Source organism: Marmota flaviventris, chromosome 14 (genome assembly GCF_047511675.1).
Source record: "Marmota flaviventris isolate mMarFla1 chromosome 14, mMarFla1.hap1, whole genome shotgun sequence".
Classification (NCBI taxonomy): domain Eukaryota; kingdom Metazoa; phylum Chordata; class Mammalia; order Rodentia; family Sciuridae; genus Marmota; species Marmota flaviventris.
The window spans coordinates 30,468,144-30,488,802 of record NC_092511.1 but is presented as its reverse complement, the minus strand read 5'-3'; the positions used below and the strand labels follow the sequence as shown (position 1 = coordinate 30,488,802).

Sequence of the window (20,659 nt, the reverse complement as noted above, 5' to 3'; positions counted from 1 at the left end):
ATGATGGATTAGGAATCAAAACTTTTGAGAATGGTATAGGATCTTTCCCAGTGATCATGGGCAAGTTATTTAATCCCATGGCCAAAAAGCATGAGAATCCTCTGAAGTATAATTGTGCCTGACTTTTATTATAAGGCCCAGTTGTGTCACTGTGGTTGGGCTCCCTGTACTGAAAGTTGGAAGCGATAGCTAAGTTTAATGTAATGACATAGAATCTGAGGGTTGGAAGGATTTTAAGACACTAAGGACACTAACTGAAATCAGAAAATCTGTTTCATTTAATTTATTTGATTTCATATATTTGTTTCTTATACTATATACACTATCCTTTCCCTCTGTTTATAATATAGTAGGCTGCCAAATTTACTAGAATAGAGCTATCTTTAATAATCCCTAAATCCTTAAATAAAGAAATATTTATGCAGGCTCTGGCTTTGTCCAGATCAGGTTTGCCATGCATGTTCTTATACCACAGATAAATCCCCTTTTCAGCTTTCATCAAAGAATTCAATATTAGTTCATCTTTCTTGAGGAAAAAAAAAGTTTTCATTATTTCATGAGTTTCCTGGGTAAACATCAATACATAGAGAACAAGGATGCTGAGGTATGGATGCTGGATGTTTATGTGGGCTTGCTTTCTGGCCATCTGACTCACTGCTCACTAATATCAGCTTCTAGTACATAGGGTTCAAATGTGTTCCTGAAAAATGACAAATTATGTGTCATGGATTTCTTCTTAATTTCAGCTTTATTGAGGTATCATTTATATACCATAAAAATTCACCCTTTTAAAGTCTATAATTTCTCAATTGTTAATTCTTTGTTTTTAATTTGGTTTAACAATACCACTTAAACTTGAGTAAAGTTTATTTGAAGATGCATTTTACTTATTTATTATTTTTTTGATACCAGGGATTGAACCGGGAGCTCTTTACCACTGAGCCACATCCCCAGGCCCTTTTTTATGTTTTATTTAGAGACAGGGTTTCGCTCAGTTGCTTAGGGCCTCAATAAGTTGCTGAGGCTGTCTTTTTTTTTTTTTTTAAAGAATTTTAATATTTATTTTTTAGTTTTCATTGGACACAACATCTTTGTTTGTATGTGGTGCTGAGGATCGAACCCGGGCCCCGCTTGAGCCACATCCCAGCCCCTGAGGCTGTCTTTGAATTCACAATCCGCCTGCCTCAGCCTCCTGAGCCACTGGGATTATAGGCATGCACCACTGTGCCTAGCTAAAGATGTGTTTTAATTCTTTAGCAGTGGAAGTAGTTTTGAAGTAAATAAGCCTGCTTTATTCAAGTTTCAACTTTTTCTCCATTTGATGATTTTATTGTTACTTCATTAGACAGTGACTTCCCCCTTTACTAAAGAAAGGGAAAATTGAAAATGTTTACTTCTTTCCTTCAAGTTGGAAAAGAATCAGAACCTGAGGAGGAGGCAGAAGAGGATGAAGGTCCAGCACCAGTTATAGTGGAGAATGAAAGCTATGTGAATCTTAAGAAAAAGATTTCCAAAAGATATGACTGGCAGGCAAAATCAGTACATGCTGAAAATAGTAAAATCTGCAAGCAGTTCCGGATGAAACAGGTACTGTGTGCTGAGAGATGGGCTAGCATTGCCCCCTTGATGTCTGGATGAAGGGATTCGGAGTTAGGAGGCTTTGGTTACCCTCCGTAGTATCTCTATTGGTTCTTTCTTTAATCCTTAGTGGTTAAAGTTTCAAAATGCTACCACATGTAGAAACTTGGGTGCATATGCTGGAAATATGTTTTGGAAAACCTCACAACTGATAAATAGCAAACACACCTGTATACCAAATTCTTAGAATCATGTGCCTTTGGTACTATGATAGATAGTCTGATATATAAAAGAAATATTAATAAATGTCATTTACATTAGAAAATCAGTGTATAAAAGAAGATGGGTAAGACCCCATTTCAAAGGTTCATAGGATGAGTGCCAAAGGTCATGTAGATGTTAAGTAGCTACACAGGGTTCAACCCTGTTCTCTGTTTTCCAAAGTCCATGTTATTTTTACCCATTTACATGAAAATTATCAATTTGATTAGTGTGATAAATTTATATGATAAAATTATATTCAGGAAATGATATGTTGGTATAAATTTTTTTTTTTTTTTTTAAATGGTGCTTACTGTGTTGCCCAGGCTGGTTTTGAATTCCTGGACTCAAGTGGTCCTCCTGCCTCAGCCTCCCAAGTAGCTGGGACTACAGGAGTGTGCCACTGCCCCCTGCTTAGTATAAATTCTTGTTGTTAAAAAGTACAGCCACAGTTTTTCTTTTTTTTAAATTTTGTTCTTTTTCTTTTCCTTTGTTTTTTTGGGGGGCAGTAGAACCAGGGCACTCTACCATTGAGCTATATCACCAGCCCTGTTTTTTTATTTTGAGACAGTGTCTTGCTAAGTTGCCCAGGCTGGCCTCAAACTTGTGATCTTGTGATCTTCCTGCCCCATCTTCCCAAGTTGTTGGAATTACAGGCTTGTGTCACTGTACCCAGCTAATTTTTAAACTTTTAATTGACACATAATTGTTCATGTTTATGTTCCATGTGACATTTAAATACATGTATATAATATATGTAATGATAAGCATAGGGTAATATATCTTTATGTTGGGAACATTCCAAATCCTCTCCATTTTGAAATATATGATTAATTGTTGTCAGTTACTCTACTATGCTATAGAGCATTAGGAATTATTCCTCCTATGCAGCTGAACCTTTGTACCCATTAACCATTCTTTCTCCACTCCTCTTCTCCCATAATTTAAAAATACAATAAAGTGTTTATACTGCTGGCCACTAGATATGAAACTGATTAACATAATTGTGGAGAAGGGACAAAAAGAATCCTTTGGCAAGTGCTCTTACTGATTTTTTTTTTTTTTTTTTGAAAAAAATCTGATTTGTGTAGAGCTATGCTTTCCACTATGGTAATTCTTAATCACCTTTGGCTATTTAAATTTAAATTATTTCATTAGAGTAATTTAGTTCCTCAGGAGTATTATCCACATTTCAAGGACTCTTTATGCACATGTGGCCAGAAATTGCTTATATTGGACAGTGAAGGTATGGAACATTTCCATGAACACATATGGTCCTATGAGACAGTGCTGGTATATAGACGCTTGTCAGGAAGAGCTGTATAGATGCTAAGCGAGAGGGGTTTATTATAAGATATTTCAGTTTATTCAAATGTAGGAAAACTATGTATATTCTGTAGATTATTCTGGTTGATTTTTTGAGTAGCCAATCTTCTGACTAAAGTCATCTGCATCCAATCCCTACAAATCTCTGTAATGCTGTCTCAGAAGAAATTATTTAGAAAGAACAGAAAGGGTGAGTCCTACTGGAATTCTGAATTCAGAACCTTGTGAAAGAGGATTCAAAGGAACATAACTAATGCCTTATCCTTGATTTTTATTAGGCTTCCAGACAGTTCCAGTCAGTTCTACAAGAAAGGCAGTCACTCCCTGCATGGGAAGAAAGAGAAACCATTCTTAAATTGTTGAGCAAGCACCAAGTGGTTGTCATAAGTGGTATGACTGGGTAAGAAAATAATGTGTTTGTGATACAGCTTTCACTGATAAATATGATATGTACAGTGGTTACTATATCTAGTTGTACTTTTAAAAAACCTCTATTGGTATAATTGGCACTTTTTCCTGTTGGATATTAAATAATATTTTACAGGGGTTGGTATTGCAGCTTCTGAAGACTATAGAGCCAAATTACAAAAAAAAAAAAAAAAAAAAACCTCAGAAATTTATCTAGGAGTTTATAGATGTTGTATACTTCTACCTCAAAACAATTTTAAGGCAAAGGGTTCAGCGGAAAACTTTTAACAAGCCCTATTTTTAAATTTAAAAAAATAGTTCTAGACATTTAACTTGAAAGCTCATCATCTTCTGAATTAATTCTGGTTTCTCTTTTTTTTGCGGGGGGGGGGGGGGGGGTACCAGGGATTGAACTGAGGGGTACTTGACCACTGAGCCACATTCCCAGCCCTATTTTGTATTTTATTTAGAGACAGGGTCTCACTGAGTTGCTTAGTACCCTGCAGTTGCTGAGGCTGGCTTTGAACTCGTGATTCTCCTTTTTCAGCCTCCCAAGCCACTGGGATTATAGGTGTGCGCCACTGAGCCCGGCAATTTTGATTTCTTTAAAACTTTAATTTTTTTTCTTATAAGAATAACTTAAGGGGCCTGGAGTTGTGGCTTAGTGGTAGAGTGCTTGCCTAGCATTTGTGAGGTATTAGGTTCTATCCTCAGCACCACATAAAAACAAATAAACAAAGGTATTGTGTTTATCTACAATTAAAAATATTTAAAAAGAAAAAAAAGGGACAACTTAAGGCACATTATCTTTCCTGTTTACACTCTCCATGTGTTATATGAACCTATTTATCAGGGTTAAGCTGCAGCCTTAATTTAATTCTTTTTTTTTTTTTTTAAAGAGAGAGAGAGAATTTTTTAATATTTATTTTTTAGTTTTCGGCGGACATAACATCTTTGTTTGTATGTCGTGCTGAGGATCGAACCCGGGCCACACGCATGCCAGGCGAGCGCGCTACCGCTTGAGCCACATCCCCAGCCTTTAATTTAATTCTTTATTCAAAAGTACCCAGTTTGATAATTATGTTTGTGCCCAAATCACAGGTATAGTAGTAATCTTGCATCTTATAGTTTCTTATCTTTTTAGCCTTAGTCTTTTAGCCAAATCAATATACATCAGAGGTGGAATTTTAATAATCATAACCTAATATTTCTTATTAGAATTCATATGTAGAGTTCACATCTTTAGAGAAATTTATAGGCTGAAATATGATGTTATGTTCAGTAGCCCCAATTTTATAAATGATATTAAACTATTATGTGATTGCCTTTTTAATCTCAGGTGCAATTTCCTGGAATTTATTAGCTCTAGGTAATAAATCAGTGGGTGCTCTTTGAAGACAGATGAAGCTGATTAATTAGTTTTATCACTTTCCTCATTACCTGTGATTGCTTTGTTAACTAGCCCTTGAAAACTTCATTTTAGGACTCATTTGTTTTGACATACAGATGTGGGAAAACCACACAGATTCCACAGTTTATTCTGGATGATTCTCTGAATGGGCCACCTGAGAAAGTGGCTAACATCATCTGTACCCAACCCCGACGAATCTCTGCAATCTCTGTTGCTGAACGAGTTGCTAAAGAAAGAGCAGAAAGGGTGGGTCTGACCGTGGGATATCAGATTCGGTTAGAAAGTGTCAAGGTTTGTATGCTTTGCCTGTTTCCCACTAACAGAAACGTAGTTTACCTTTGAAAAGTCTTTGGGGTTTAGATTTATGGGCAATTTGGGATCTATGCTTTCAAGTTATTTTAAATTAATGTCAATCTTCAGTAGGGCAAAAATCCCTTTAGTAATATTTTGATACAAGAGCTCTTATATAATTGTACCAAATTTCCTTTATTAAAGTTTCTTATTTTTTAGTAGCAGAGTGATCTAGTATATTCTCTGGAAGCTTAGACCAATTTAGAATTGATTTCATCACTCACTTTTTAATGATAATTTTGAATGCTTTTCAAGAGAATCTTAAATTTAAAAGTTTGATGCAAAGCAAAAAAAAAATTATTGTTTTGCCTGCAAGAAATTGTACATTTTTTATTGTTTCATATTAAATGGAACCACTGTTGTAGTTAATATTCTTTGTCCTTATCTATTCAAAATGTCTTGCCAGTAAATATTTTTTCAGTAGTTTTATTCATGCTTGGTATTGCCTTTTTGTGTAAGTCTTCAGCCACCAGACTGTTATACTGCACCACAGGAGTGCTGCTGAGAAGGCTAGAAGGAGATACGGCTCTCCAGGGAGTTACCCATATCATTGTTGATGAAGTTCATGAGAGGACAGAAGAAAGGTAAAATGATTTTTTCTATCAAACATACACATACATAAAATGAAGACATAGTAGAAAAAAATTTGTTCTCTCTCCAGTTGAGTTTAATAGATTTCGTAATGGTAATTTGCCACAGGGAAGGCTATATTAGAGAAAAGGAACTGTTTTTTCTTTCTTTCTTTCTTTTATTTAATATTTTTTTAGTTGTAGTTGAACACAATACCTTTATTTATTTTTTTATGTGGTGCTGAGGATTGAGCCCAGCACCTCACACAAGCGCTCTACCACTGAGCCACAACCTCAGACCCAAAGAACTTCTTTCTTGAGCTGCAGGGTCTATAGCACTAACAATGCTAGCTAGAAAAGCACATATTCATCACTAGGAGAGTCTTCCAATTAGATGGACTCAACATTGTTGAGTTAGAAGATACACCTCTCACCCTCTTGGGCATCATACTAAGCTGGACGTTCTACTCAGGAGGAATATAAGAGATGTGATGCATACTGTAGTTGATAGATTGGTCAATCTGTGCTTCCTTGTCTTTTTGGTTATTCAGTCAGCAATTCATATATATATATATGAACCTGTCTTCATTATCAAGTGATACATTAGTTGCTGGGAACACTGAGGTAAAAAGTATATTTGGTTACCTCTGACTTTTTATAGTTTGATGGAATGAACAAGTAAACAGTTACAAATTGGAGCATACTGTGAAGGAATAAACAGGAGCTGTGTTTGGAGGGGAAAACTCATGGTCAGAGACCATATTGCCAAAAAAATATTTAAGTTGAAAACTGAACTGTGAAAGGGAGTCAAGTGACAGGTGGGGCAAGAATAGCATAAGGGAGGATTCTGCAGTGGGAAAGGGCTTGGTGTGTCCAGAAACTAAAGGAAGAATGTGCCTGGTATGTAGTGAATGAGAGGCAAAGAAGCAGGGGCAAAAGGAAACAAGAGCCAAAATCTTCCAGGGTCTTATAAACCACAGATATTAAGGCATTTAGGCTTTATTTTAGTGAATTAGAAGTCATTAAAGAATTGAGGCCTAAAATTAAAATTCTTGGTATTTTAAATACTGAGGAAGGGCTGCATTGATGGACGGCATTGATCATAGTTTGTCACATAGATCATGCCCTAAGATGTGAAAAACACAGTGGGAAAAATAAAGACATTTCCTTAAAAATTACGAAGTTTTCTCATAAAGTATTAAGTTATTATATGTAGCTTGAGAAGAAGAAAGAATCTAAGTAAACTTGGTGGACTAATAGAAAAAGAGAAAATAGCTAATTACAAAACTTCAAAAAACAAGAAACTTGGAGGACCCAACTGATAAAATGTCTGTAACTGAATAGGGAAGATGTTTAACCAGAAGATTATTAGAAGAAATAAAGTGCACTGATAAACTAGTAAATAAGAAATACAAAGTAATTAGAAAGAAAAGCAGATTTCTAGATAAAAAAGAGTAGATCAAAATAGAAGGAAATAATTCTAAGACAGTAAAAAATCTTAAATGATTATATCTGTATGCGTCAACATATGTGTTTACTTTGTTAGAGATAATTTTATTTTTAGACCTTTTTTTACACAAGTAATAAATACAGTTTGTAAGTTAATGAATGTTCATTGAACACTCAGTTTGTCCCAGGCATTGTTCTAGACATTGGAGGAGTGAACAAATAAACCAAAATCCTTGTCCTTGAAGAGCTTATTACATCCTGATAGTTAAGGGAGCAAGGTAAATAAGTAAAATATAAAGTATATTAAGTGTTGAGAAGAAAAGTTAAAGCAGGGAAGGCATTTGAATTTTAAAGAGAGTAGCCAAGGAAGGCCTTGCTGAAAAGATATCTTTTGAGTAAAGACTTGAAGGAAGTGAGGGAGTTACCTACGTGGAAGACTGGAAGAAGCCCATCCAGGCAGATTAATGCCAGGAACAAAGGCCCTGAGGTGCATGCCTCAGTCAGTTCTGGAGCTAGTGAGTTAAGGGTGAAAGTAGTAGAAATGAGTGGTGGGAGTGCAGACCTTGTCATGTAGGGCCTTGATATTAAGGACTCTAATGAGAAATCACTGAAGGATTTTGAGCAGAACAATAGCATAGTCAGATTGACATTTGAATGGAATTATTGGATGACCACATTGAAAAGAGATTGTAGGGAGTCAAGGGCTGAAGCAGGAAGGCTCCTTAAGGTATTGCTATTCTTCAGTAAATATCATTGCACAATTTTTTTCCACTAGCAGTATGGTTTAGTGGTGTTTTCATGTCATTATCCAGACTCTTATTCTTTTTATCTGCCTCATGTTATTTCATAGATTAGATGGTATAGTTAACTATTTCCTGGTTGATGGACATTTAGATAGTGTTTGTTGTTTTACTGTTACAAAAAATACTATGATGAAAATCTTTGTATATGCTTTTTGTATACTCATAAATATCAAGAAGTAGAATTATCAATTTTGATGATAAATTCTATTGCTATTTTGATTGTCACTATACTGAATTTATTTGGGAAAGAATTGATATCTTTATAATAGTAAGTCTTCACATCCAGGAACATCATCTTTCTATGAGTGTTACAGTATTTTTTTTCACACAGTCTTACATATTCCTTGCCCCAAGTATATCACAGTTATTAATTTTCATATATTGAATATGTTTGATCCTCAGGTGTTTCTTTTATTTTTCTCTAGTGACTTCTTACTGCTAGTTTTGAAGGACATTGTGTTGCAGAGGCCAACTCTTCAAGTTATTCTAATGAGTGCAACTTTAAATGCTGAACTCTTTTCAGAATATTTCAATTCCTGCCCAGTTATTACTATACCAGGTGATTAAAATGCATCTTGCATGTGTATCATTCTAATAAGCAAATATATTTTAAAACTCATTTGAGATATATATTGATTAGTATTTATACCTCTGTCTAGAGGATAAGTGATTAATTTATAACAAAATCATAACTATATAATGTGATTGACAGGTAATAATTCCATTTGCCTGAAGATTTTAATTTTGTATATGACTTTTTAAAAAGACTTTATTATTTAGAATTTCTAGCATTCTATTTTGATTTTTTTGTTTTATTTTTATGTTTGTGATGCTGAGGATTGAACCCAGGGCCTTCCACATGCTAGGCAAGCACTCTATCACCCAGCTACATCCCAGCCCCTGATTGTGTTTAAAATGAAAATGTATGTTTCTAGTGGTAATCAGTCAAAGGGAAGATATGTCTATGTATAGTATACTTGTTCATTTCTGGATTGTACTATCTTTCTGGATATTGTTCACTCAGGAGGGAAATGAAGTTGGATAGCCTGTTTTCTGTGGGTGCTTTCACAGTCTCATTGTGCAGTTGACTTATCACTTTGGGCTTTAGTTTATATCCTTCTACAATTGATTACCAAAGGGACAATTTGGAAACACTGACTGATAAGTTATAGTACTGTTTGTTCTGGTTGTCAGAATGTTGACAATAGATTTTTAAAAGAAACTATATGCTTGATCTAAAATACAAATGTTGAATGTTTAAAGGTCACACATTAGGGAAGAAGGGAGAGGTTGGGGAAGGTGTAACAGGTTAAAAAGTGCAAATTATCATTTCTTTACCTATCCACTTCTCTTTTCTTTACTAACTGGAATCTACCTTCTCCACTTTGTCATCAAAAACTTTTTAATATACACTTTTAAGACCACAGAACAAATAGGACTTAAATGTGCCAAACTTTGTTTTAAGAGAATTTGTGTGTGTGTGTGTGTGTGTGTGTGTAAGTATACATATTTCAGTCTCTTTGTGCAGTTGACTTATCATTCCAGGCTTTGGTTTATTCTACAATTGATTACATATAAATATCATTCAATTAACATATATAACAAACATTTAATGGGCATTCTGAGACTTTTCTATTTTGTTTTCTTGTTTTTCTAGGTCGTACATTTCCTGTTGATCAGTTTTTTCTGGAAGATGCAGTTGCTGTGACAAGGTAAGGAAGATGTTAATTAAGTTACAACAAACATCTTTGAAAACAGAATTATTATTTAATTTCAGAATGCCAGGATACTAATATGCGTGTTAGTCTTTCTTCCAACTTTTTATTTGAACATTCTATTTTCTCCTTTGTTTCAGCAAATTGCCAATACTTAAATCCCTTTACTTACTAACTGTAACTCTGGCAAGTAGTCTAATCTTTTAGTATTATTAGTTATTGATGGACCTTTATTTATTTATTTTTATATGTGGTGCTGAGAATCAAACCCAGTGCCTCACTCATGCTAGGGAAGCGCTCTACCACTGAGTCACAACCCCAGCCCTAAAATGGGTATATTAATATTAGCTTATTTGCTGGGTTGTTATAAGTATTAACTGATAAATTAATAATTGCAAAATGCTTAGAACTGAGGGCTGTGGTTGTGGCTCAGCAGTAGAGTGCTCATCTAGCCACGTGCAAGGCGCTGGGTTCGATCCTCAGCACTACATAAAAATAAATAAATAAAATAAAGGTTAAAAAAAATGCAGACATTGCCTTAAAAAAAAAATGCTTAGAACTGTGCCTGAGGCATACATGCTTAGTACATGCATTATAAATGTTAGCTATTATTATCATCATCATTCTACTCTCAAGGAGTTTGCAGTGTAGTCTGAGTGTTAAGCCGTCTATATGAGTAATCACAGTACTAGGTCAAAAATGACACTGTCCATTGTACACAAACAGATTTCTCTCTTGCTCTTTGGGAATTCCCCAAGATTTTATCCTTGCCCTATTTCTTCTCAATATTAAGCTCCCTAATGGCTATCTTAGACTCATGGGATTATAGCGGTCACATCTGTGACAAGAACGTCCAGGTCACCATCTTCATTTCTAAACTGTACGAGTAAGGATGAAAACACCCAAGATATGGCACCTTAAACACAACTCAAAAGTTTTTTTCTTCCTATCACTAAGAAGTCCTATTACCTATGTTTTAAATAGTACAGACTTCTCAAGCAAAAAACCCAAAATGTGTGGCTCTCAAATTTTAGAGTACAATGAGAATACTTAGGGAACTTATTAAAACTGTTATTTTCTAGGCCCCATGCTACTTCTGTTGAGTTTGAGTTTGCCTGTCTTTATTTTCCTTTTGTGTGTGTGTGTGTGTGTGTGTGTGTGTGTGTGTTGCTGGGGATTGAACCCAGGGCCTTGTGCATTTGAGGCAAGCACGCTACCAACTGAGGTGTATCCCCAGCCCTTGTCTTTATTTTCTTACTTCCTAAACTCACTAAATCAAATTCTTATAAGTGTAGAATTGGTCATGTTCCTGCGCTTCTAGAAACTTGCATTGGCTCTCTATTACCCAGACTCTGGACATTCAAGACCCACATCAGCTGACTTCAACTATATTTAACCTCCCTTCCTACTGTACTCTCCTATCACACACCATCAGACTACTCACTGTTTCTCAAATATGTTATGCTGCTACTATCTTTGCATCTTTATTTCTATCTTCCTCTTCCTTATCCAGTTATTAACACTCAACTCCAATGCTGCCTCCATGAAATTTCCTTCTACTATAAATTCTTTTTTTTAGTCACCTCTATTTTGTATTTGTTCTAGTTAGTTATATATGACAGTAGAATGCATTTTGACACATTATACAAAAATGGAGCACAACTTCTCATTCCTCTGGCTGTACATGGTGCAGAGTCACACCAGTAGTGCAATTATACATGTATATAGAGTAATAATGTCTGTCTCATTCTACTGTCCTTCCCATCCCCTCAGCCCCACCTCTCTCCTCATTCCCCTCTGCACAATCCAAAGTTCCTTCATTCCCCACACTCTCCCACTATGGATCAACTTCCACTTATCAGATAAAACATTCTGCCTTTGAATTTTTTTGATTGGCTTATTTCACTTAGCATGATATTCTCCACTTTCATCCATTTACTGGCAAATGTCATAATTTTGTTCTTTAAAGCTGAGTAATATTCCATTTGTATATGTACCACATTTTCTTTATCCATTCATCTGTTAAAGGGCATCTGGGTTGGTTCCGTAGTTTAGCTATTGTGAATTGAGCCGCTCTAAACATCTATGTGGCTGTGTCACTGTAGTATGCTGATTTTAAATCCTTTGGGTATGAACTGAGGAGTGGATGGCTGGGTCAAATAGTGGTTCCATTCCAAGTTTTCTGAGGAATCTCCATACTGCTTTTCATAGTGTTTGCACCAATTTGCAGTCCCACCAGCAATGTATGAGTGTACCCACATCCTCACCAACACTATTGTTTGTATTCTTGATAATTGTCATTCTGACTGGAATGAGATGAAATCTTAGAGTGGTTTTGATTTGCATTTCTCTAATTGCTAGAGATGATTAACATTTTTTTCATATGTTTGTTGATCGATTATATTTCTTCTTCTGTAAAGTGTCTGTTCAGTTCCTTAGCCCATTTATCGATTGAGTTATTTATTTATTTGTTTTTGGTGTTAAGTTTTTTGAGTTCTTTATATATCCTAGAGATTAGTGCTCTATCTGAGGTATGTGTGGTAAAGATTTTCTCCCATTCTCTACACCTTTCTTTACCTTATGATTGTTTCCTTTCCTGGGAAGAAGCTTTTTAGTTTGAATCCATCCCATTTATTGATTCTTAATTTTACTTCTTGCACTTTAGGAGTCTTGTTAAGGAAGTCAGGTCCTAAGCCGACATGATTAAGTCTGGGCCTACTTTTTCTTCTGTTAGGTGTGGGGTCTCTGTTCTGGTGCCTAAGTCTTTGATCTACTTTGAGTTGATTTTTGTGCAAGGTAAAAGGTAGAGGTTTAATTTCATTTCGCTACATAATGGATTTCCAGTTTTCCCAGTACCATTTGTTGAATAAGCCATCTTTTTTCCAATATATGTTTTTGGTGCCTTTGTCTAGTATGAGATAACCGTATTTATGTGGGTGTCTCTGTGTCTTCTATTTTATACCATTCATCTACATGTCTATTTTGGTGCCAATACCATGCCGTTTTTATTACTGTTGCTCTGTAGTATAGTTTAAAGTCTGGTATTATGATGCCTCCTGCTTCATTCTTCTTGCTAAGAATTGCTTTGGCTATTCTGGGTCTCATTTTTTAAATGGAATTTCATGATTGCTTTTTCTAGTTCAATGAATAATATCATCGGGATTTTAATAGGAATTGCATTAAATCTATATAACAATTTTGGCAATATGGCCATTTTGACAATATTAATTCTGCCTATCCAAGAGCATGGGAGAGCCAGGCACAGTGGCACATGCCTGTAATTCCAGCGGCTCGGGAGGCTGAGACAGGAGGATCACTAGTTCAAAGCTAGCCTCAGCAAAAAGTGAGGTGTTAAACAACTCAGGGTAGACCTTGTCTCTAAATAAAATACAAAAAATAGGGCTGGGGATGTGGCTTAGTATTCGAGTGTCCCTGAGTTCAATCCATGGTACCACCCTCCCTCCACCCCCTCCCCACCAAAAAAACAAGAGCATGGGAGACCTTTCTATCTTCTAAGGTCTTCTTCAGTTTCTTTCTCTAGTGTTCTGTGGTTTTCATTGTAGAGGTCTTTCACCTCTTTTGTTACATTGATTCCCAACATTTTTTTTTTTTACTTTATTGTGGATGGGACAGTTTTCCTAATTTCTCTTGCAATGGATTCATCACTTACATATAGAAATGCATTTGATTTATGGGTATTGATTTCATATCCTGCTACTTTGCTGAATTCATTTATCAGTTCTAGAAATTTTTTGGATCTTCTAGATACAGAATCATGTCATCTGTTAATAGTGATAGTTTGAGTTCTTCTTTTTCTTTTGGATCTCTTTATTTTGTTTGTCCTACTATACATTCTTTATTAGAAATCCTGGGTAGAGGCTGAAGTTGTAGCTCAGTGGTGGAGCACTTACCTAGTACATGTGAGGCACCACAAAAAAGTGGATGAATAAAGTGGAGGTATTGTGTCCATCTACAACTAAAATAACTTATTTGTCATGGGTACTTTTCTTATATACCTAGCAATATTTTTTTCACCTGTTTTGTGGTATAGTGAGTTGCTTTGATCTATTCTCACAAGTTTGTAAGTTTCTTGAAGAGTATTCATTTTTACATTCCATACAATCACTGTTACCACAGTTCCCTGCACAAAGTTGGTATTTGATATGTAAAGGAACAAATGAATATTGAATGTAAAAAGAGGATATGACATTTGATGAAGGGAAGGGGTTGGAGAAAATCAAAATTTGTATCATCATAGGTTTTTAAACCTTTTTTTTTAAAGTTCAAGTACAATGTCTGCAAATGAAATTTTGTAGGAAATCATGAAGAAATGAGAGCTAAAATAGGAATGATCTGGCTGAAAGAAGGCAAAAGGAAGGACAGAGTCCCTATTGTTTTTTTAAATACCAGAGATTGAACTCAGGGGTACTTAATCACAGAGCCATATCCCCTGCCCTTTTTTTGTATTTTAGTTAGAGACAGGATCTCCCTGAGTTGCTTAGAACCTCACCAAGTTACTGAGGCTGGCTTTGAATTCATGATCCTCCTGCTTTAGCCTCCTCCTACAGGAGTGCAACATTTCACTTGGCCGCCTATTTGTTTTCTATCCTCCCATTCCTTAATTTTCCCAGGGGCTCTGAGAAACCTCTGGGGCTCTAGGAAAAATAGTTTCAAACCAGTTATCTAACTCCCTCAAATGATGAGAAAATAAAGCCCTTTGAAATTACTTTACTAAAAAGTTTCCTAGCAAATTGGTTTAATTGTAAACCTTGGATTTAAATCCAAAGCTTTTGGTTGCAAATCTAGTCATTTTCCACTTTGCCATGAAGTCTAATAGTATTATAATGGACAAATACTAACTAATGAGAAAATTTTGATATATTTTGAAGATGGTTTTGTAGAGATGTTCAGCCAAAAACTAGTGTTTTGGGTTCAAATTTTGTTGTAACAGTGGGGAGTTAGCTGCCTGGGAATTATAGTTGAAACTACTGGGAATAGATAAGATCACCAAAGAAAAAAATAAAATAAACAACATTTCTGAATGTCCTTGATATTTTTCTTGGATAGGACTTTTATCCAAATTTTTATCTATTCTAGACAGAACCAAAGGCAGAATTCTAGATTGATTGGAAGGATAGCATGAGTTAGGCAGAAATAGGGCAACATTCTGCTGAATGAGCACATGAAATAAGTGAATACTTTTGTTCTTTACCAGCAAATCCACATACATAGACAAGTTCTTTTTGTCTTTTTTCTTCAGATATGTGTTACAGGATGGGAGCCCATATATGCGCTCCATGAAACAGATTGCAAAGGAAAAACTTAAAGCAAGACGCAACAGAACTGCATTTGAAGAAGTAGAGGAAGACCTGAGGCTGTCTCTTCACCTCCAGGATCAGGATTCTGTCAGAGATGCAGTGCCAGATCAACAGTTAGATTTTAAGCAGCTCCTGGCCCGCTATAAAGGTAACATACTTCCTAGTGAATATTATAATCATGCCAGAAATTTATAGTGTTTTTCCCACCATGATGTAAAAGAAGAAAAATGTGGCTTTTTTATGTCAATTGCCTTTAATTTATCAAAACAACCTTAAACTTAGGAAAAAAAGCAGTTCCAGCCAACTGTGATGGTGCACACCTGTAATCCCAGCAGCTCTGGAGGCTGAGGCAGGAGGATCTCAGATTCAAAGCCAGCCTCAGCAACTTAGTGAGGCTGTAAGCAACCTAGGGAGAAAAGGTTATTCACATGTCTCAACATGAAAAGTAAAAAGGGCTGGGAATGTGGCTCAGTGGGTAATTTCCTTTGGGTTTAGTCCCTGTTACCAAAAGGAAAAAATAGCTGTTCCAACGTGTATGTAGATTATGTTACTATATTTGCCAAAATAGACAATTCAGAAAAGCTCTGAGACTATGCAGTAAACTCTTACACCTTTTACCCTCACTCACCAATTAATGTTTTGCTTTGTTTGCTTTGTCATTGGTTCTGTGTACCTGTGTTTTTTTTTTTTCTTCTGAATCTCTTGAGTTTCAGATGTGATGTCCCTTTATCCTAAGACTTTAATATGTACCTCCTAAGAACAAGAACATTCTCTTACATTACTACAATATAGTGATCAAAATGAAGACATTTAACACAAATACTTTTATTTAATCCACAGTCTATTATTCAGATTTTGAGAGTTCTCTCAAAAGTCTCCGTTATTGCCAATTTTTTGCTGAGTTGCTAAGACTGGCTGGGACTTGTGATCCTCCTGCCTCAGTCTCCAGAGTTGCTGGAACCACAGGCATGCTGGGATAACAGGTGTGCACTACCACACTTGGCTTAAACATTTTGATTTATTTTGTTAGATGCGCCTTCCTCTCAAGTAAGACTCCACCTAGCTATTCTTTGTTCCTATGTGGTTTTCTGTACATATAAGCTGGGCTGAACACACAGAGGCCTGAAGGTTACTACCTTTGTTTTTTTGTTTTTGAGATTGGATCCTGCTATGTGGCCTAGGCTGACCTCACACACCTGGGTTTTAGCTATCCTACCTTAGCCTCCCAAGCATCTGGGACTACAAGAGCCTGCCACTGTGCCTGCCTTGCTTAGTTTTTCTGAGAAAATTTTTGTTTCCCTATTTAAAAAATAAAACAAAAACCTTGACCTAACTGATCTCATTGCTCTTTCATTTTTTAGAAGATTAAATAATGTTTTCTAGCTCAATTTCTGGAACTTTTTATAGTTTTATAAAAAAAATGACAGTCTTTTTCAGGACATTTGATTAGTTAAAACTACCAAACAGTATATATATTTTTTAATTAACTATTTTCACTTCACTGCCTTTTTTCAGTTCAGTGATACTTTCTCCTTTTTGAAAAATCTGACTATTTGGAATCCTGGCAAAGAAAAGTGATTTCCTGCTCTGCCCTCTGTATCCAAACACACCCTTGTTTGTGTAGTCTGTTTAATCCTTTCTCTCATTTTGCCCAACATGGGGTTCACTCTGCTAAAACATTGTTTAGAAACTGTGTTTTTGCCCCTCTTCAAACTTACCATCATCATAATAGGAAATTTCCCTTTCTTGATACTTACTATAGTTATTTTGTTTCAGTTAAACTGTAGTTAGGGTGATGGACCATCAGGAGTACCCAGGAATAAAGGGCCATAGTGTTTGGAGAATTAATCACCCCAATAATATGTTACTTGTTTTTAAAAGAGTTTAGGCTCACAGTACAATCCAAAGAACAGTCTTCTACCAAATGGTGTAGAAGGAGATTGTAGACCTAAGGGTCTGTGGATAGGCTTCAAGAATTTTGGGGAAGCCCTTAAAATCACATGTATGTTTTCAGGAAAGATCTATAAGTTTTGTCATTTACTTAAGGGAACCCAAAGATTAACAGCCACTGTTATAAAGATGCTAATAAAAGCTATGGCCTCTACGTGTTGCTTTCCATGGATTGCTGTTACCCTGACTATGAGCTAATCAGATCAGAATTTGATTGAATCATGAGTTTATATATTGTGTAGTGGTAAAAGGAAGGAAAGAGGAGTATAAAGTAGTCCCTCTAGGTCTTTGTAACAGAGGCAACAGCCTGCTCCTTGAGTTATTGTTCAAGATTGACTCTAGAAAGTACTCTAGAGGGGGCTGGGGTTGTAGCTCAGTGGTAGAGTGCTCACCTAGCATATGTAAGGCCCTGGGTTCAATCCTCAGTACCACATAAAAATAAATCAATGAAATCAAGATATTGTGTCCAACTACAACTAAAAAATAAATATTAAAAAAAAAAGAAAGTACTCTGGAAATTTATATTTTCCAAGAAACTAAAAGATAAATGTTCACTTCAGTACATTAAATTAGAACATCTGTGTTAAATCAACTGAACATTTACCTAGTTCACAGGCATATTGTCTTCAATAAGGTATAATTATTCTTCTACTTTTTCCCTTTCTTTCAGGGGTCAGCAAATCAGTCATCAAAACAATGTCCATTATGGATTTTGAAAAGGTTAATCTTGAATTAATAGAGGCCTTGTTAGAGTGGATTGTGGATGGAAAGCACTCCTATCCTCCAGGTAACTGCGTCTTCATCCAGGCCGAATGATGCACAAATTAAACACTGTTTGAATCACATTGCAGACCACACAGGGAGGCCACAGAGCAGTGGGGTTAAGAGCTCAGCCTTTGGAGTCTAGTAAATTTTCCAGTTCTGCTCTTTAGGAATCCTGTAATCTTGTAGCCTTTATCATTTCTACTGAACATTTACCTAGTTCACAGTTTCCTATTTGTGCAGTAAAAGTAGTAATAAATCCTCTTACATAAAGCTATTTCAAGAATTAAAATAAACCAGCCACATGGGGGCTGAGGATATAGATCAGGGTAGAATACCTATTTAGCATACAAAGGCCCTTGTTTCAAACCCCTGCACCACATACATGCGTGTGCGAGTTTACACACATAGTTAGAAAAATAAATAAAAGAAATCATAGATAAAGCACTTAACATTGGGCCTGGCATAGAGTTTATGCCCAGTAGATACTATCTCTAGTAATGGTTTATGAAACACTTATTATTCATATCAACACTGATAACAGTGCTGTTGCTGTAGCACAGAGCAATCACTACTTTTCTCCTCCTCAATGTATTCCTATCCAAGTGATCTTCTTCACCTCACTTGCAATCCCTTTCCCCAGAGCAGACACCCCAGATCTTCTTATAACTCAATCCTTTGCATGATTCAGGTTTCTGCTTACATGTCTTCTCTGCAGAAGATGTCTTGTCTTCCCCTATCCTATTATAATATCCAAAAATGATTTTCATTTCATTATAGCACTTAACACGGTCTATAATTAGACTTTTGCTTACTGACCATCTTCTTCAGTAGAATGTAGAGTCCTTCAGAACAGGAATTTCTTGTTCACTATTATATTTCTTAGACCCTGAACATTTAGGCATAGAGGAAATATTTGTTGCATGAATAAAGAAAGGGCAGTCATTATTGGGTGATCATTGAATAAAGTGATTTATGTGCTTGTTAGTACTTCAGAGAAGTGAGAATGACTGCCCTCTTCTGCTTAAACTTAATCATTATGTAGTATTTTCTAAAAAAACTAAGGCATATAAAATTATTAAAGTGCATTGTTTTTCTTCTTTTGGCAAATAATCAGTTGTGGCTAATATATTATCAGTAGATTGAATATCTTGTTTCATGCTAAAAGAAAAGACTTACTGAAAAAGAAAAAGCATAGAAAGTCAAAAAGAAATATTAGAAAATTACCTAATATCAAAGCGAAGTAGATATAGTGATTAGAGTATATTTGTGAATATTAAACATATTCCTGATATAGATGGCAAAGCCATGAGGGCAGAGCAGATCATAAGGTGCATAAGAAAGCCAGGCACAGTGGTGCATGCCTGTAATCCCAGCACCTCGGGAGGCTGAGACAGGAGGATTGTGAGTTCAAAGCCAACCTCAGCAAAAAAAAAAAAAGTGAGGCACTAAGCAATTCAGTGAGACCCTTTCTCTAAATAAAATACAAAACAGGGCTGGGGATATGGCTCAGTGGTTGAGTGCTCCTGAGTTCAATCCCATCCCACCCATCCCACCGCACCCCACCCCCTGCACCAAAATAAATATAAATAAAATAAGGTGCACAAGAATATAGTCATACTTCCCCCCCATCTACATAGATTATTTTATTACTCTTTAAATTTTGTGGCATTTTAGCATGATGAACATGGGGCATACAATGGAAAGAGCATGGATCTGGGACCAGAAACCTTAGGATTGTGTCCAGGCTTCATGCTTACTAGCCAGTGATGTGGCCAAGTTACTGAATCACAGGGTGACTAATGAGGATCAAATGAGAAAATGTATGTCGACATTCTTTGTATACTATGAAGTATTTCAAAACAACCGTACAAGATCTCTTTTGACCATTTTATTTTTTTAGTCATTTAGATTCCTTCTTTATTTAGTGGGAAGAATAATTGACTAAATAATAGGTCATGAGTTATTTGTGGGATTAAGGGAGGGGCTAGTGAAGAGGTTATCAACCTCTTCTCTGAATAAAGCAAAAAAGAAAATAAGTGGGCTGGGGTTGTATCTCAGTAGTAGAGCGCTTGCCTAGCACATTCGAGGCACTGGGTTCGATCCTCAGCACCATATTTTAAAAAATAAATAAATAATAAAGGTATTATGTCCATCTATAACTAAAAAAAATTTTTAAAAAGAAGATAAATATTGCTGAGTGACTTCTTGGCACAGAATTATGCTATGATCCATTATAGGTGTTTTTTTAATGTAAAAATTTAAAGCCCATGAACTATTAATATGATATGGCTAGTTAATGTGCTGCCTCTTTCAAATGTATCCAAATTTATATTACCAGATTAGCCAGCCAAATGTAGTTTCTTTTTCTCATTCCCAGTAAAATGTTTATGGGATTTTATTCATAATAGAAGAAGCTTCCAGTCTTATGGGTTAGAAGGCTAACTTTTCCTATAGAAACAGAATGTCAGTAGCCAGAGCACTGAAGAAGTATGTCTGAAGAACTTCACTAGTGATTCTTGTGTAATGTGAGGCATTATGCTTTTCACACCTCACTTCTTGTTATAGAAGGATAATCATACTCAGTTTTGTCTTTATTAAGTTGGAGAATGTACAAAAACCATAATTTATTATTTATTTAAATTGTTGGGGACTTTACAAAGAAAATTGTGAAAAATTCTCAGATTATTGCATTTTTGTTTTGTTTAAAACAGATTTATAATTTATACTAGTTTTTTTCTTTTTCAGCTATCTTATT

General features: G+C 35.6%; 1 protein-coding gene across 4 annotated transcripts in view; it reads left to right on the top strand.

Moving 5' to 3' along the window:
- Positions 1-20,659, top strand: part of Dhx57 (DExH-box helicase 57) — a 47,519-nt gene that overhangs the window by 10,931 nt on the left and 15,929 nt on the right. For all 4 annotated transcript variants that reach the window (XM_071601512.1, XM_027934566.2, XM_071601511.1 and 1 more), the window contains 8 exons: positions 1,409-1,587; positions 3,444-3,565; positions 5,080-5,275; positions 5,795-5,919; positions 8,582-8,715; positions 9,814-9,868; positions 15,132-15,337; positions 17,810-17,926. In XM_071601512.1, the coding sequence (XP_071457613.1) occupies positions 1,409-1,587; positions 3,444-3,565; positions 5,080-5,275; positions 5,795-5,919; positions 8,582-8,715; positions 9,814-9,868; positions 15,132-15,337; positions 17,810-17,926 (1,134 nt within the window). The remainder of the gene's footprint in view (positions 1-1,408; positions 1,588-3,443; positions 3,566-5,079; positions 5,276-5,794; positions 5,920-8,581; positions 8,716-9,813; positions 9,869-15,131; positions 15,338-17,809; positions 17,927-20,659) is intronic.